Genomic DNA, 18613 nt, shown 5'->3' on the forward strand with positions numbered 1-18613 from the left:
AAAGTACCGTTGAGATAACAACTAATCACACATTAGGGTCAGGTCATTACTTAATTATATTGTCAGAATTCTTAAAAACATATATTCTTTATTCAAAACTTAACAACAAACATTTTCTCATTCAAAATTCAATACAAGTATTAGTGTTTTATTTAGTTTAGTTTTATTTAGTTAAATTTCAATAACTACAGGTTAACATGGACAAAACACTAAATACAGCAAATGATATATATGTGTATATATATATATGTATATATATACACATATATGTGTGTGTGTGTATATATGTATATATATACACACACACATATATGTGTATATATATATATATGGCACCACCGTGCCACCAGTGTACACATACATATATGTGTGTATATACATATATGTATGTGTGTATATATATATATATATATATATATATATATATATATATATATATATATATATATATATGCATACATACACACACACACACACACATATATGTATGTGTACACTGGTGGCACGATGGTGCAGTGGTCAGCGCTGTTGCCTCATAGCAAGAAGGTTCTGGGTTTGAGTCCCGGCTCAGAGACGTGATCTCTCTGTGTGGAGTCTCCATGTTCTCCCTGTACCTGCGTGGGTACTCTCTGGTTCTCCAGCTTCCTCCCACAGTCCAAAGATATCAAGAGGGGACGAGGCTGATTGATACTCTAAATTGACTGTAGGTGTGACTGTGAGTGAGAATGGTTGTCTGTCTCTATGTGTTGGCCCTAAGATGGACTGGTGACCTGTCCAGGGTGAACCCTGCCTCTTGCCCATGGCTCCAGCACCCCCCCCCCCCCCCCCCCGCGACCCTTAACAGGAATAAGCGGAAGACAATAGATGTGTGTGTATTTATACATATATACTATATCTGACTTATTTTAAAACTAAAAAACTAAAATCTGTATTGACGAGCCTCTATTCAATAAAGGTTCATCAATATATGTCTATATATCCATATGTCTTTAGGCTATCTATATCTATAAGTGTGTGTGTGTTTTAACTAAAACTGTTCTAGACATCCTCTTGACTTCTGACGGCACAGTTTGAATTACCCCCTGCATCTCGCTTGTCTCTTGTACTTAAGCAGCAACTATTGGCTGAGACTCATCACATGACACTGACGTAGCCAGGAAGCGTCTGAGTACGAACGTGGATATTTGTTTACAGCCGTGAGTGTTGCCTCCCTCTGTCTCGCCGGGTTTGTTTTATGCAACTGAAAGTCCTCACAGTTTTCGCAGAAATATTTTAAATTGACTTCCCGTAATATCGATATCCCGTCAAACACGCGTCTCCAAGATTTATAACGGAAAATGACGTGAATAAAATCCGCCAACATGCTAATGCTATTTTCCAAGGTAATGTTACCCTTCAGATTACAGTCATTCATCCGTCATTTTCTGACAAATCATTCCCCTAGGCTGTTAAACTGTATGACGTGACTTTAATGACCACGTTTATGTGCATGTACTATCGTTGGCTCCCTTAGCGAGTTAACGTTTGCTAGGTAGCTTGCTGGTATAGAGGCTAACCCGGCTGCTAAAGGACTTCACCCTCTCACGACGAGTCTCTCTAAAGATAAGGTACCAGTCCACCGTGTGTGCTTAGACTTGGCTTTCTAATAGCTGCTATTGGCAGCATATTATTTCAGCAGCATTTGTATCAGAAGATTGAGTCTGAAATCGTCTGCAGTCATCCATCGTCTTCCCCACAGGGACTAGATGATGATAGAGAGCGAGCAGAGCCCCGATGCATCATGGCATTGTGTGAAGTGTACTGGGATCAGGATATACCCCTCCCAAAGCTCGGCCCTGTCCGGGCTAAGATCACCGTGGCGCTGGTGGCCCTCCTGTGCTTCATAAACAGCTATGATGGGGACTTTGTTTTTGATGATTCTGAAGCAATTGTCAACAACAAGGTAATTTTTGACATTTGTCACGAGTATGCATTCTAAACACATTTGGTTGTATGAGCATTGAGGTTCCATCGTTTCTGAAGTTGCCCTGTTGCTATTGAGGTGGAATTTTTTGATAAAGCAAAATCTGTCTCAGTATATTGTGAAGAAATATGTGATTCTGTACAGATGCCCTGGTTCTGTTTTCAGTTAAAATGAAATAGAAGATTGGTTTTATTCTACTTAGATTATGCATGATATCATGATGTAATATATGTCATTGTTGTTGAGCCCTGTTAACTGCAACTAGTCAAACATCTCTTCCACTCTGTTTAATGTTTTATTTGGTAAATCTGTGAGAGAAAAGGTTAGAACGAGTGTGATTGAGGAAGTGTGGACATGAAAGAAAATTTTAGGATTTTCAGATGGCAGTTTCATTCTGAAGTCAATCAAGAACATGGCAGGTTCTCTCCTGCAGTCTTTTAAAAATAGTATTCATTCACTTAATATGACTCAGAGTGATGCAACAGTACAGACAAAAAACAACAGAATGAGTCTGTGTTCTTTCCTTATTGATAATTTCTTTCCACCACCGCTATTCTTGTTTAAGTTGGGTCCAGTTTGTGTTTCTGGTTCTTCAGCTGTGGTGCTAATAACTGAGAGGGACTTCTAGTTCCTCAGTTCCATATTTCCTACAACTCTGTGGTTCTAATCTGGTTTCATTTTCTGATTGCAGGACTTAAAACCATCAACACCCTTGAACAACATTTGGAATAATGACTTTTGGGGAAGCAACCTGAGTAGCAACTCTAGTCATAAATCCTACCGACCTCTCACTGTTTTTACCTTTAGGTTGGTGCACTTGATTTCAGAGTCACTCAACACAACACTTAAACCTAGTTATTAAATGGGCAGCGTTTATGAAAGTGGGCAACAAGTAATTCTGTTATATAGCATTTTTAGTTTAACCACAGATGAAACACGCCCAACCCGACTAATCATGAGCACATAAACATCATCTTTGCCTTCTTAGTCTCACACTCATCTTGACTTCTGATATTTCCATGATTCTCCAACGGCGGTACGTGCCACTTATGTAAGCCGGTGTTTGGTTTTTCATACCTGCATTCTGTGAAGACCTGCTGCTTCCACTCTGATCAGCTCTGACCCAGTCCATCTCACTCCACACACCCAAAGGCACTCAGTACTAGCTAATCAGAGGCAGAGTGCTCGGTGATGTGATGACAGTACACCTATGGTAGTTTCCCATAGGGGGAAAAAATAGGTCTAAATACCTAAGTTGTTCAAATATGAGTAAATGTTTGAAATACCCCACACCCATTTGAGTAGCTGAAGAGCACCAGACTTGTATCCCTGCAGCTGGTCATTATGGATGACGATAGCCTAGATGCATACACCGAAATGCCAAGTGCACTCTTTTTCATCATCCCCCAGTACCATCATGGAACCTTTTAGCTGCTATTTCCTCTTACACGTATGTTGTTCCTGCAGCTACTACACATTAAACATCAGGAATGTCCTTCTCTCCCTGTTGCAGGTTGAACTACCTATTGGCGGGAGGCCTGCACCCTGTTGGCTTCCATGTACTGAACATCCTCCTCCATGCTGTCATATCCACCCTCATGATTGATGTATTTGCTATACTAATTGGTGGACTTACTTATGATGAGAAGAGTAGGATAGAGAACAATGCTCCAAAGACCTCGCTGCTGGCTGCACTCCTCTTTGCCACGCACCCGGTTCACACAGAAAGTGTAAGTAGAGCTCCACGTCCATGTCAGTTTAATTTCTAACAAATGGATCTGTCTTGAGGCAGTAAGCTGAAGCACTCACTCATATACAGAGACAAGAATAAAACATCATTTAAACACACATGCTGTGGTGACTACAATGGGTGCAAACACTGAAGAGTCCCTAAGAAATGAAGTTACTGCCACTTGTCAGCAGAAGAAAGCATCAGAAATGCGGACAAGATGTATAAAGAATGTAGGAATCAATGTTTGCTGTACACACACACACACACACACACACACACACACACACACACACACACACACACATACTTGAAAGTAAAGAGAGCTGCAGAGTAGAGCTACCAGTAACATATATATATATATAAGAATAGGGGAATAAATACCACACCAGCTACGAGCCATTCATTTGATCTCACTCTATGTGGACTCGAGCACCCATCACCGAGTCTGACATTAGCAAGAATGTAGTGTCTGATATTATTCTATTATTTATTATTTATATCTATATAATGAGAAATTTTAGGTATTCTAAGCTGTGTTTTTGTGGTGTTTCTTTTGTTTGGTTTTTTTTTTTTGAGAGCGTGCTTTACATAATCTTCACAGGCAGAGAGGAAGAGTTTGTATACACCGGGCAGCGTGCCCTCCCACTTGCCACTGCGTCAACTTCTGCCATATATACAATCTGATTCTGCGGGAACAGCAATTCTGTATTCTTGTCTGTTTTATAATTTATCTTTATTGACAGTCTTGATTTATTGAAAGGTATATAAGTATGTATTTTGTTCGGGTCCAGTTTTATACATTAATATCAATAAACACTGTTATAGGGTGGCAGGTTCTCATTGGCACACAATGCCTCATGTGAGAGAATATTTGTCTTTAAGTAAATCAAGTCATTGAACCACCAACTTTTTTGAGTCAATATTAAAAAAACTTCAGTCACAACGCGAAGCAAATTTTCCATCAGTTGCTTCCGTGGGCTATTACAGGCCACTGAGATGTTGTACAGCATTAGATTTTGGGCTAAAAGTAAACATGTTTATGCGTTTTAAGATGGATTCCCTGCAGCAGTGCATCCTGGCACCTTGTGTCTCTTGTCCAGAGGTTTAATACTAAACATGCAGTGTTTCCACGCCAAGAACAAAAGCCCCGCCTCAGCAGGGAGTACAAGGCCAAGGTGTCGGTGGTAGCACAGCCTAACTATTAGCCATGTTGGGATGCTTATTGACCTGCCAGCATATGTGTGTTTGCTCTAAAGCCTGGCTGGAAGGCAGCAATTCCCTCTCTCCATTCTCTTTAATCATGCAGAGCAAGGATGGGGTGAGACCTGGGGGGTGGGAGGCAGCCAGACTGTTGGCTTAGGCCTGCTGTATGTATCAAAGCAGGCAACCCCAGGATGCTAACCATACTGTACCCACACACAGTATAGAACGTACATCAACAGCCAGTGTGGTAATGAGAGATTTCTCCTACTTTCTACCTGAAAAATCCTCCAGTTTTAACCCTCTATCTGTAGAAAGACCAACATGATGAGGTTTCTTAATTTGTTTGTTTGCGTTTTTGTTCCTCACCTCTCATAACTAAATCTGGTTCTCTCCTTCTGCCTTGATTAGGTGGCCGGTATTGTGGGTCGGGCAGATCTTTTGTGCGCCCTTTTTTTTCAGCTCTCTTTTCTCACCTACTGCAAAGCTTTCAACAAAGGTAAGGTGTCTGAGACAAGTATTATTTTTTATGTGCATCATAGAACTGTATAAAGGCCAGTCTGTGTCAGGTGAGGTACACACTGTCAGCATCAAACACTAATTAATGTTTGCTGTCCATAACTAGCTCGGTTTTGGCTTTGTGTTCGCAGGGAGCGAAAGAGATGACAGGTTTTCTGTCCAGTGGGTTGTGGCCAGCCTCTTGCTGTGTGCTGCAGCAATGCTTTGTAAAGAACAAGGCATCACAGTCTTGGTATACATGTTTTGTTGTTTGTTTGTTTGTTTGTTTGTTTGTTTGTTTGTTTGTTTTAAAGCTATGTTACAGTTAGTTGATAATGTCATCACAGCCAGTTCTTTTGAATTCACATCATTATTAGCGCTTGATATGATCTCCTCCTGCTCACCTCTAAAAGTCTCATGTTTTCCGCATGTAAGAGCCAGGGGAGATCCATTTTTGTTGCTGACCTATATGAATTTAAATGCCATTTTTTCTTCCTCGTCCATGTATTTTCCTTCAGGGTGTAAATGCAGCCTTTGATGTCCTCCTGATCTGTAATGTTAATGTGTACGAACTCAGCCAGAGGCTCCTCCTGAGGAAGAATCCTCTCAATGTGAGTTACAGTTTACCCCCCTTCCCCCCTACTCTCTCGACTGTCATAAATTATGCACTCCCTAGTTTGATTAACGTCACATCCCATACATTGTTGATGTACATACTCATTTGGGTTCGTTGAAACAAGCACAGATTCTATACATTAAATGTAATTTTTTCTGACAGGTAAGCAAGATGCTGCAGCCAGGGTTGCTGACACGATTGGCTCTCATGTGTCTTGGAGGACTCTTGATGCTGTATGCACGCTGGAGGATCATGGGAACAGGACCCCCGGCGTTCACTGAAGTAGACAACCCTGCCTCATTTGCTGAGAATATGTTTCTTAGAGTGAGTAAGAGTTGTTTCTGATGTTTAATGCCGTCTGAGATGCTAAAATTACGAAGCTGTGTTGCACTTGTTCCCTCTTGAAAATAGAGCCCAGCTGCATATTGGTGTCGGCCTATAATAGATATATCTGTGTATATGTTGTCTTGTGATGTGCTGATTGGATAATGCTTTTTTAAAATTTTGATAGATCATAATTCAAAAAAATGCTTGTGATAATGTACAATTATTACAGTGTATTAACAATTTATTATTTCAGTGCACGGTTGTAACTTCTTATATTGTTTAACATCCTGCCTCCTTTACATAACTGTAAGTTTTTATAACCTCTTTTCCAGATCACTGCATTAAAAAAAACCCAAAAAAACCAACAACATACATACCCATTTTAGCCAATGTAGTGATAATGGAGTTTTCTTACTCCCTAATATCTATATTAATCTTAGACTTAATCTTTAACTTGAAACTTAAGATTCTGTTAAACATTCCAAATATACAAATGAATAGATCGTAATGTGTCTTAATTAATTTGCTCATTAAGACTTTTTCCCAGTTAATCTTCTATTTGTAGCACATTGATTGACTTTAGTTCTGAATCTGAAAAGCGTTTTCTTCCTTGTCGTGTTTGTCTTCACCCGTCCTGTTCCTCTTTGATTGGCAGATAGTGAACTATAATTACTACTACTCTCTGAATGCCTGGCTGCTGCTGTGTCCCTGGTGGCTTTGTTTTGATTGGTCCATGGGCTGTGTGCCTCTCATTACGAGAGCCACTGATTGGAGGATGGTGTGGCCTCTGTTGCTCTGGTGTTTCCTGATAGGCTTGATAAGCCAAGCCTTATGTTCGCAGGACAGCCAGAGAAGGAGGTAAGAGAGCAGAACCACTTCTCACAGAAGATGAGATGAAAGTGCATGTGGGCCTCTCTAGACCTGAGCTTGATTATTAAAATGATATATCCACTTCAGCGTGTTTTTTCAGAAACATAGGAGTCACGGAGAACATTTCTTAAACCATCTTCCACATAAATGTTGCACCTTTGTGGCCTTTTCCCTCCCCTCACCAGGACGCTGACATTGGGTCTGGTGCTGCTGGTGGTCCCTTTCCTGCCAGCCTGCAACATATTTTTCCGGGTGGGCTTTGTCATTGCTGAGAGAGTGCTCTACCTGTCTTCGTCTGGCTACTGCCTACTGCTGGCCTACGCCCTGGGACACTGCTGCTACCGTTGGACCAAATATAGGGTAGGACTGCAGCACGCCAAAAAGAGCACATTTTATTCACACAGCTGCCAGGTCCTGCTGTCACTTTTCAAACATCTCAGTGAGGCAGTTAAGGGACAAAAGACTTATAAGCTACTGTCCATGCATTTGAAGCGGGCCGTCTGCCTAACATGGACGTGTAGATTTGTTGTCATCAGCTCAAGTAGCTCAGCTGGTGATGACATGAATGTCAATTATTTTACATGACAGGAATATTCAAGGATTTAGCCTGTGGCCACATTCATCGTCCATTTTGAGTTCATTAGCTCATTGACTCAACATCCTCTAATTCAAAGTTCTCCAAAACTCCTGGTTCTTAAAGACGGAGCTGTTACAAACATGCATCGTAGCCAGTTAGCTTATTTTTACATGAGGATGATGAGATTGTGCTAATGGTACAATTCCTGGTTCATGGAAATTAAACTAATAGGCCCACATTGCTTTTTATGTACAGTACACATGCTAACATGTGGTCTTAACTGTCCTCAGACAAACATGAAAGCTACATTTTCCAGCCTCCGTTCTTCTCAGTTGGTTCCTTTAATTTGTTGTGTGGCTAAACCTCATGTTTGGTGAATGTGTGTTTGACGCTGGTGCATAAGCTTGTTGTGCAGCAGATCTTGGTTGGCCTTGTTGTCGGTGATGATGACTTACAAACCTCCCGCTGTGTTTCTGCTGGTTAGTCTGTTGATGGTCAGTTTGCTGTAAGATCAAAAGTTGGTGCCAGCTTTTCGCTGTGGGTGACCAGAGGTGACTTGTGATGGCAAATGATGGGGTGATGTTTTTTCACTCTGGGGTATGAACTGGTCACTCCCCAATGTTGGCTGCTGGAGGCTGGAAGGGTTAAAGGGGGCAGTACTCAAGTCGGATGATTGTGGGAGGAGATCTTGATCCAGGGTGCTTTAAGAATGCAGGAAATCCCAATAATTTATTAATCATCATTCCTTTGGGGTCTGTTGCTTAAGGGTTTGCATACCACATGAGGGGACTTTTCTCTACATATCAGATCTGCAAAGAAGGACGGGAAAAAAATCTCTTTGAAGTTAATTGTGTCTTGAGTATTAACGGCCAGAAAATGAAACATGACCACCAGGATGTAATCTCCACCAGAGCCTGGCATTGATTTTCTTGCCAGGTTAACAAAAAGACAGGATTTAGTATCAAACACAAGCCTCATATTAACCCCATAACTCAGATTGAAGGGTATTCAGTCAAAATAGCCCTTGTTGTATATTAAAAGAAACCCTGAAAGTGTCATCTTTGTCTCTCTCGTTTGCTTCTTTCCAGAGGCTGCTGGGTGCATCCGTACTGGGGTTGCTGTGTGTGTTTGTAGCTCGCTGTGCTCTCCGCAGTCACCAGTGGCGGTCCGAGCAAAGCCTCTTCACCAGTGCCCTGAATGTCTGTCCGCTCAACGCCAAGGTAAAGACCCACGTCTCGCCAGCTACATGAGATGGTAGTCCGGTGGTTCCCTGCCTTTCTGAGTCACAACCCCTCCAGAATAATCCTGTTTGTGATGCCCATCCCTCCTCTCCTGCCTGCTCCCTTTTTTATTTGCCCATGTAATGAATTTCAGTTTGGCTCTAGTGTTTTAGAATTATTGGAATAAATGGACTCTAAAATATGTAAAAATAAAAGAGTATGGCCTTCAGTGTCATAGTTTAAAGCTTCGATTAGTTTTCACCTCAACTCACATAAAGTCTATGCCAAGACAAATGATATCAAAGTCTCATGCAATAGAATGTAACAAAAAACAGTTTCCAGTCTAAAAAGAAGTTTGATTTTATCACACAACTCCCGCGTGGGTGCTGACCCCAAGATTGAGAGCCAGTGCTTTGTGTGGCATTAATAGCCGTCCGCTGTGATCGTCCCCAGGTGCATTATAACGTAGGTAAGAATCTGGCCGACCGAGGCAACACCACTGCAGCCATCAGCTATTACCGAGAGGCGGTCAGGTACGTCTCCAGCATTAGCGTTAGCAGCTGTACAAGATGAACGCGTGAAAGAAGTCTGAGTGTAACAGCAGTTGTGTTTGTCCTCCCAGGTTACACCCCACCTACGTCCACGCCATGAACAACCTTGGGAACATCCTGAAGGAGAGGAATGAGCTGCACGAGGCCGAGCAGCTCCTGTCCAAAGCTGTTTCCATTCAGTATGTAGTCCAACTCACTATCAGATTGGTTCCATCACTGGAAAACTCTTCCCGATGATACGGGTGTTTGTTGTTTAATCTCTCCAGACCTGATTTTGCTGCTGCTTGGATGAATCTGGGTATAGTTCAGAACAGCCTGCAGAAATTTAATGAGGCGGAACAGAGCTACTGGAACGCCATCCGCTTCCGGAAGAAATACCCAGACTGCTACTACAACCTGGGACGCTTGGTGAGACTCCTCAAAAAAAAAAAAAAAAAAACAGAAGCTTACAGTCAGTTATGGAAGGTTTGGAATAAAAAAAAAATAATTTTTTTTTGCCATACACAGTGTAAACACTTGTATAAGACTGATCGTGTATATCATTTGTGTCTTTATGATGACAGTACGCTGACCAGCACAGACACATCGATGCTCTGAATGCATGGAGAAATGCAACAGTGCTAAAACCAGATCACAGCCTGGCTTGGAACAACATGGTCATTCTACTTGACAATACTGGTACTGACGAAACACACATACAGTAGCAGTGTCTGAAATACCTCAAATACTAGGATAAGTATCAGTAAAAGTACGCACAACATCGAATATTACTCTTGCATTAAAGTGAAACTGATCATTGCATCCTCCAGTTTTCCAGAAGCTGTTTAGTACGTCGCTGTGTTGCGTGTCCAAAAAAGTCCTCTGTATGGAGGAAGTTTATACATTCTGTGTGAACAGGAACGTTTAGCGGCGGCACTTACAAAGGGGACAAAAACAAACAAACTATATTCCTTAAACCCATTTCTGTAACCACAATTAAAAGTGGTTATCATAAAACAATGATGCAGTCATATCACGTACCGACAGGCTCGGAACCAGTGTCCGGAAGGAAACGCTGGTACCAACAGATACACGCGTGTAAATTATGCCTGAAGACCAGAGCCTGCTTTCATTCCTAAAGTGATCATATTCACTGACTACAATTTCTCAACTTTTCTGATGCCACTGAAACGTTTGCTTCCGTCTGAAATGTTTGTTGTTGCAGTCATAACAACAGTAAACAGCAGATCATTATCGGCCTACTTTACTTTCGGAGAGCCCTTGTGTTGTGTGTGCAGCTCGTCCCAGCAGTTAACAGCCAAGACAAACAGCATTGTTATTTTGGAGAGGCAGGAAATCTAAATGGCCAACAAGATTAGACCGGAAGAGCAGGAATCAGCAATGCTTGAAATTTATGTATTAAAGCTTTGTGTTCAGAGTTTTGAAGGCACTCTTCCCTGCCGTGTGGAGAATGCTCTGATTTCCAAACGCTCGAGCCGTTTTGTCAGAAGTTGCTCCCGTGGGGGCGGAGTCTCCCAGGAGGGCGTTGGAACTGTCCAATCAGGGCCCAATATGTTGCTGATCAAACGTGGGCAAGCACAGCCAGAACAGCGCCCCGTCAGAGTCCCCCCCCACCACCACCACCGCCGCCACCGCCGCATTTGTTCCCCAAATCTGACAAATAATCCCCCCCCCACACACACACACACACCCCTACCCCCTTCCTCTCCCCGACTCTCCAACAAACAAACAAAAAAAAGAGAGAAAAGAAGAACAATGGGTGTCATTTGAAACAGAATGGAATTGGGAATATTCTTCTCTCTTTGGTGTTCAGACCCTTTTTGTTTTGATCATTTGCACAAAATCAGTGTCGATTCAGGCAGATAGGCACACGTTGGCAACTTGTGTGGCGAAGGACACAGGCCATGACTCAGGACATGACTGCCGTCTTCTGTCTGTCTCTCTCTTTCTTCCTTTTCTCCGTCTTTGGCCAGACATCAGACGGGTCTATGACAGAGATCAATAACCCAGTCGGCCTTGTGTTCAGCCTTAATTAGGGGAGTAAACCGCTCCTCCATGTGTGGAGGGGACGGTGAAATTCTGCTCGAGACACTGCTGACAAATAAAGCAGACACTATGTTACTAGCCAGCATTTGTGTTTTTTCTGTGTCTTTTGACTTTGAGGAAACATTGGCTCAGTTGCAGCATCACTAGAGTTACAAATTCATGCTGTACGCGCCATGTGCGTCTCACCAGGTCATTTATGTATTCTGTCTTGCAGGTAATTTGGGTCAAGCAGAGCTGATCGGTCGAGAAGCTCTGAGGCTCCTCCCCAATGACCACACCATCATGTTTTCACTGGCCAACGTCCTGGGGAAACTGCAGAAGTATAAGGTATACAGAAGTAGGAGTATCAGAAGATGCCTTTTCATTTAATACCAAATTTCAATATTTACCAGATGGTGCGGTCTTGAAAAAGCTGGAGAAGTACTTGAAAAGGGGAATTTACAGGTCTGGAAAAGTATCGGAAATATAAATAAAAGTGAGAAAATCTTTGAAATGTTCATGAAATCATCCATGCAGATGCATGCATATTAGAATATATGTAAATCAGTCAGCATTTACGGAGAAAAAAAACCTCTTTGGGTGGATGTGGATTTAATTTGTTACATGTTGTGTCAAACCATGCATCACGTCATGATATGAAGTTGATTGTAGGCTGGTGAATTTTGACATTGACTTCCGTTTTTATTTTTCATGTGTAAATTGAAGTTTTAGAGAATTTCGGCGAGATGACAATTTTTTCTAAATTTCCTCCATTTTTTTCCCCCAATAAATACATTTATTGATTAAAAAAATATATATATATATGTGAACCCTGGCCTGAAGGGTAAATCTCAAAGTTGGGATTTATTGTTAATTGTATAAAATTGTTTTCAGTGCCAAAGTGATATTTTTAGTATGAAACTGTGTGTGTGTGTGTGTGTGTGTGTGTGTGTGTGTGTGTGTGTGTGTGTGTGTGTGTGTGCGTGTGTGTGTGCCAATGAGCGAATTTAACATTTCCATAGTATCGATAAAGACTTGCTCAGGAGCTGGTGTTGAATTCAAGGAAAATGTAGCTCTCGCAATATTTGTGTCAATGTTTTATTCAAACATTTTGAATTTACATATGATGTTTTAAATTATAAAGGTTCCTCTATGTCTGCTGTCAATCAGGGCGGTGCGTTTTCTCGAACCTGCAGGGAATGAAATCGAACGTTTATTTATTTTTAAGGCGCAACTATCAATCCTTTAGTCGATCAAAGGGAAATTACCCACCAGCCATTTTGAGAATCAATTTTACTCTTTTCCAAAGCAAAAAAACGTCAAAGGTTTGCTGCTTCTTGACCACAGACCAGGTCTTTTTGGCCCTGGGAAATCGTGATGAGCAGTAATCAGTACATTAAAAGTAGTCAACAGATTGATCGATGATATAAAAACCTTTCTCTTTTTCTCAGGAGTCAGAGGGATTCTTCCTTCATGCTCTTCGGATCAAACCAAATGCTGCTAGTTGCCATGGCAATTTAGGTAACCGGAACTCGTTATTCCACCATAATTTATTTGTGAGCAGCTGTGAAATTACACTGTGCACATAAGAAGAGGTAGTATTTAACATTCCAAATTAATTGTGTGTGTTTGTGTGTGTGTGGGCGCGCACTCTTTCTCAGCTGTGCTGTATCATCGCTGGGGGAAGCTGGAATTAGCCAAGAAGCACTATGAGCTGTCTCTAAAGTTAGACCCCGAGGCTCCAGGGACCAGAGACAACTACAACATGCTGCGGCGCAAACTGGACCAACTAAAACGCCTCACGCCCTGATGAGACCACCCAGACCCCTGCTGACCATGACGCATATTTGTCCCTGGTTTCAGCTTTTTACACTTGGAAATAAAAACCATGATTTGTGTATCTGGATTTTTTATTCACAATAAATGAAGAAAAACTTAAGAGAAAAGCAACATAAACACATTTGTCATAAACAGAGCTTTTCATGTGACTTCTAAAGTCAGGTATCTTATCTGAGTGGTACCAGGGCCGGGCAGGTGTGCTGGTCACATGATCGTCCGTCCTCTGCTGAGCGCCTTTGTTGCCCCGTCGGAAGGCCATGTGGAAGTGATCATCTGTTGCCCCGTGTTGTCTTAGCTGGACGGAACACAAAGCATGTGTGGACTTAAGAGAATCTCTTGTAACATTTATTTGGCTTGGCTGTCTGTCAAAATGTTCCTGTACGCAAAAAATACGTGACAGCTTAGACCCAAAGTTGTCTGACTGACAGTGACACATAAGTGTTGCTGCATTTTGTTTTTTCATGCCCAGATCTTTGTTCCTGAACGGGATGGCACTCCCGCCCCCCCTTGCCTCCCTTCTCCTCCTGCCGCCTCTGTAGTTAATGGGAAAAGGGTGTTTATGCTTGTAACTTTTTGTGAAGTGTCCACGAGGAGACAAGGGGTCAGCTAAGACAGGAAACCCGTGGCCAGTTGCTGTATGAAAACAGCTCTATAGCACACAGGCTTCAAAGGGGGATGAGGATGATCTCCCTGGGGACTATGAATGCACGTACGCACACGCGCACACACTAACACATGGACCTGCTCCTCTAGAAGAACGCCGCCGAGGGAAAAGGCGACCTCAGTGTGAAACATCAGTCAACAAGTGTGCACCCGAGGGCAAAGTTCAATACACTTCTATTTTTTCACCTGCTTCCTACAGCTCGCAGGAAACTTTTGAAGCTGTAGCAGGCTGGTATGGTTTTGCTTTAGGGGTTTCTAAGTTTGTTTACACATACAGTACAATACACCAGTTGTTGCTTTGATGCTCTGAAGATGTTACTGATATTCACAGTGGGGGTGGGGGTGGGGGGGTCGCGCAAAGCGCACGACCATCAGTGTCCTCCCCAAATATGCAACTAATATCCGATGAAATTTCTCAACTTTGTTTATTATCTTTTTTTCTTTTTTTTTTGTTGCTCAAAGCTTTGATGTAAAGAAGATACATCAGAAACACACACATTCAAAGTATTGTTCAAGATAAAACCTGTTTCAACAAGACTGGTGTAAAAGGTCAGTATGGTGAAAGGGCTTCACGCTACGGAGTGAACGCAGGCAGAATAAGATCAAAAAGAATCGGATAGTGACATTCAAGATGTAGAGCTTTTTCCGTCGTATTATTTCTCGTCATGCAGTGTAACATGCCGTGCTAACGTTTGTACGCCCCGGTCACAAAACCATCAGCTTCTGGCTTTATGTACTTATGGATCCTTTCTTTACTTTCTGTGTGATCCTTTCATTCAGCGCCTGCAGCTGACCGTCTAACTGCCTGCACAGCTGTGCTGGCACACCAGTGGGGGAGCCCGCATTTATTCTAATCATTCTTTGAATACCTTTCATTATCATAAAATATGTGAGTATTAAAGGGACCGATTCAACGGCCCCGCCAACATCTTCATTATCCATTCTGACTGAAAAAAACCTGCTGTCCAAGAGAGTGACATTAATAAAAGATGGGCTACTACATCCTTATGAAGTCCTCTCCTTGTTCTTACACCTTTTACTTGCTTGGATTGTCCATCGCAATGATATCACGGAATCAGCTCGCAGTTCTGCATCGCATCCAATCAATCACACTGATGAGATTTGATCGTTTTTAATCAGCGAGTTCAGGAGGATCATGTCTGAATCGTTAAAAACATGTACAACTAAATTCAGGAGGGCACATAAAAACAGCTTTAAACCAAAATTGTCATCCCTTTGTTGCAGCAACAGAGCAGGAAGTGAGGGAGCGCTAATTTGAACCCACTGAGGGTGTTTTGGAACCGCAGGTGTGCTATTTTGCATCTAATAAGCACCAACAACCACCCCCAACCAAAATAAAGAAACGCTGGGCTTTTTCAAAAGCGTTATATTCAAATCCTGTGGCACAAAATGAAGCAGCAGTGGGAATGTGTGCGTGAAGGTCATGTTGCAACTGTCACGTATTTTCCATGTATATTTGTAAGATATTTTGGGTGGCATGCTATTTTCTAACATCTTTTTTTTTTATTGTGGTATTGGGCAGAGTCAAACACGGCAGCTTGAAGACATAGAAAAGGGGCTGGGAGAGGGTTCTCATCAATGTGACAGGACGTGATCAATGGCGGTCCTGTGATGTGTCTGCGAGGCCTCTGTTGGGTCCTCGCTGTCCCTCCCTCCTGTTCCCCCCAACCACAACAAATCTAATGGGCTCTGATGGCTACCTCCATCTTGCCTGTCTAATTGATGTAAATTCAGCGCATTTGAACCCGCAGTCTTCCCCATCATCTCGGCCCACCCCTCCTTCCTTTTGCTCTAACAGTACGGGTCAAAGGTTAAGGCTGGCTGAGTGATCATTAGAGTGGCAGTCCTTATTAGAAGAGCAGCTTGTCTGATAGCGCATCGTCATCCCGGAGAGGGACCCACCCTGTCCGCTTCATCTAGATCATATTACATGACACGACCTCAGTACAGATACAACCAGTGCACCGCAACATGGTAGGCCACTAGGGCACGGTGGCATTTTCAGAGGGGTCCCCTCGCCTGTCACGGTGCTCTGTCCGTCTGGCTTGGATGCACTCTGTCATTTTAAGGAGGGCTACTGTCAGTGGTTATTGGGACCGTCGTGTCTACATGCTTTGGCATTTTCAACGGCGTTCTCTGTAACGGAGCGTCCTGCCGCCCCCTTGAGAGTCCGTGATGTCGCGGCCAATGATTAATAGTTAGAGATGGGCTATAAAACGTCTAGTGCAGCCAGATTCTAGTCAGGGCTTTGCTGAACTGATATAATGGACATAGTCTGCCAATTTGGCTCCTTTACAAAGCCTGGAAGTTCCCCAAGATTGATTCTGTTTCTATGTAGTGGTGCCCTGGGGGCCAAATGTTGGGGATGCACTCTTGTGAAAAATGCTGCCGTGTTTTATCTTCAGCTGAGAAAAGCACAATGAGTGATCATGTGTACAGCGAAATAGAAAACGCACTGACATTTGCATGCAACCATGAAACTTTTTAGGATGATTTTATAAGAGAAAGGCTGTGGATTGAAGGTGAGAGGGGGGCGAGATAATTTGCAACAGAAGTCCTCAGAGGCTGTTTTGCAAAACAAAACGAAGCAGCTAGACCCTTATTGAAAAAATATAGAGCAGTGAGATGGAAATTTATTAACTGGCACCAGTTAATGTGTGCATTATTCATTTTGAGCAAGCATGAAAAATGATCTAAAGAGGTTTGAAATTGCAGACGTGCAGGCTGACTGCACAGTGGCTGGGCTCGCTGGTTCGTTTCATCCTCTTGCAGGGGTGTTTGGGCAGAGAGGTGGATGGCGGAGGGGAAAAATGTGTGTGTGCGTGTGTGTGTGTGTGTGTGTGTGTGTGTGTGTGTGTGTGTGTGTGTGTGTGTGTGTGTGTGTGTGTGTGTGTGTGAGCCCCTTTCTGGACAGTAGGGCTTTCCAGTAACAGCTGTGCTTCTCTCACGAGGGGGCGGCAGCAGCACTGGGAGAGAGGCTGCTTGGGACAGATGGACCAGCCCGGCACCACCTCCCCTTTCACCTCCCACCATCGCTTCTCTTATTAAAAATACATCTCTACCACTATTAATGTGTCGAGCTGAGTGTTGTTGCATGTGTACGAATGTAAATAAAGGCCTGGTTGTCAGTTCTACCGACTTGTCAAAGCTGTTTACGGAATTTAGAAAGCATTCACTGACCCTCAAAAACTTTAATTTTTCTTGTATCTCCTTGCGATCCCATCTTCCTCATCCTGCTGTTCTCTCTGACTTTCTTCTTCTCCTTCTTCCATCCACCATTGCTACAGTGGGAGGCGGCGGGCAGGATCTGGTGCCAGTGGCATATGGCTTTCCACTGTGCTCAACATTCATACAAAAGACAGGCCCATCAGTCATGGCTGTGGCCGGATAAGGGGAGAGAGCAGGCCTCTGATGAATGGTGTTTAGGACTTACCTGCTGTTAAAACATTACCTCCCAAACACCAGCTCCCTCAAGCACACCTACATTAAGAACTTTATGTCATGAAATATGGCCCACGTGTACACACATCATGTCCGCCAGCTTATAGCAAATAATAAATATGCTTTTTAAACTCCTCGCGCAGAACCCCAGGTCAGGCCTTCATAGACCAATTAATGCAGAGCATCTGCTGTATAGGGAGAGAGCGCTAAAGAACTTCCGATCCATTTTAGGCAATTTAATAAGAGCTCCTTCCTGCTTGCTCCAATAGCTCTCACTGCCAGAGTGTACGCATGGAATGGGTCTCCTCGATTAGACCAAATTAATCCATTCTTCAGGGATTCTTTTTCTGGTTCTATGGCGAAACTGGCGCGCCTTTGTTCTTCCTTGAGCCCCGGTGTTTTTTCTGCCAAATTTAACAGAAGGCTCGGAGGGTAACAGGGGTCCAACCCAGTATCACCTTCTGGAGCGGAGCAACTAGCAGAGAAAGACAATCAGCCTGAACCCTGCTGTCTCCAGCACAAAGTGAAAAGACTCTAATTGGGCTTTTTTACGCTGCATTTTCCTGCAGGATTGCTGGATCATGAAAAAGCAATTAAACCTCCGAGCTGCAATTCATTCGTTCTCATTGTATTCTTTCACTGGAAAGAGGCAAATTTGAAATCACTTATGTGATCAAGACTTATGCTTTTTTGCGATTCTTGTTTTTTTTGGGTGGGGTGGGGTGGGGTGGGGTGTGGGGGGGGGGGTGCATTTTTAATGTGAGAGGGACCAACTGTCATTTTAAAGAATCACACATGAAGACAAATGGATATATGTATAGTCAGAGAGAACATTAAGGTTCTGCAGTCAAGCTCTCTCAAAGGAGACCTTTCAACTACAAAAGCTTCACCTTTAAGAAAGTGCAGTGCAATTACTTATAGGGCTGTAGTTCACACTTTTGACCTCTGGGGGCAGCGCTGCCCACAAAATCAGAACCAGGACTGTCGTGAGAAAATCCCAAGACAGATATTCTTGAGGAAATCTTTATTTATTTGGCCTGTAAAGATAAAATAAATGTGCAAGTCAATTA

General features: G+C 42.8%; 1 protein-coding gene across 3 annotated transcripts; it reads left to right on the forward strand.

Annotated features, from left to right (window-relative positions):
* Nucleotides 1-1155: 1155 nt before the first annotated feature.
* Nucleotides 1156-13888, forward strand: tmtc4 (transmembrane O-mannosyltransferase targeting cadherins 4). 3 transcript variants are annotated; one of them, XM_086221220.1, is made up of 19 exons: nt 1156-1382; nt 1514-1607; nt 1739-1942; nt 2655-2770; nt 3477-3693; nt 5307-5394; nt 5546-5646; nt 5912-6004; nt 6172-6333; nt 6992-7194; nt 7392-7566; nt 8872-9003; nt 9457-9536; nt 9626-9733; nt 9821-9962; nt 10118-10232; nt 11815-11927; nt 13031-13100; nt 13241-13887. In XM_086221220.1, exons 3-19 carry the CDS (start codon nt 1781-1783, stop codon nt 13387-13389), a joined length of 2226 nt encoding a protein of 741 aa, XP_086077346.1. In that variant the 5' UTR covers nt 1156-1382; nt 1514-1607; nt 1739-1780; the 3' UTR covers nt 13390-13887. The 3 variants fall into 3 exon arrangements, with proteins under 3 accessions (XP_086077346.1, XP_086077347.1, XP_086077348.1); XM_086221221.1 differs by having other exon boundaries at nt 1156-1196; XM_086221222.1 differs by lacking the exon at nt 1514-1607 and having other exon boundaries at nt 1156-1196; nt 13241-13888.
* The last annotated feature ends 4725 nt before the right edge of the window (nt 13889-18613 follow it).

The sequence above is a fragment of the Aulostomus chinensis genome, chromosome 12 (genome assembly GCF_037954235.1).
Source record: "Aulostomus chinensis isolate RoL2024-O1b breed Wild chromosome 12, RoL_Achi_v1.0, whole genome shotgun sequence".
Lineage (NCBI taxonomy): Eukaryota > Metazoa > Chordata > Actinopteri > Syngnathiformes > Aulostomidae > Aulostomus > Aulostomus chinensis.

Bases quoted from the DNA above. Each gene is read 5' to 3' on its own strand.
- tmtc4 (XM_086221222.1), top strand. From the start codon at position 1,781: ATGGCATTGTGTGAAGTGTACTGGGATCAGGATATACCCCTCCCAAAG. The intron at 5,647-5,911 runs GTATACATGTTT...ATTTTCCTTCAG, and splicing joins AACAAGGCATCACAGTCTTG to GGTGTAAATGCAGCCTTTGA. The intron at 9,004-9,456 runs GTAAAGACCCAC...GATCGTCCCCAG, and splicing joins TCTGTCCGCTCAACGCCAAG to GTGCATTATAACGTAGGTAA.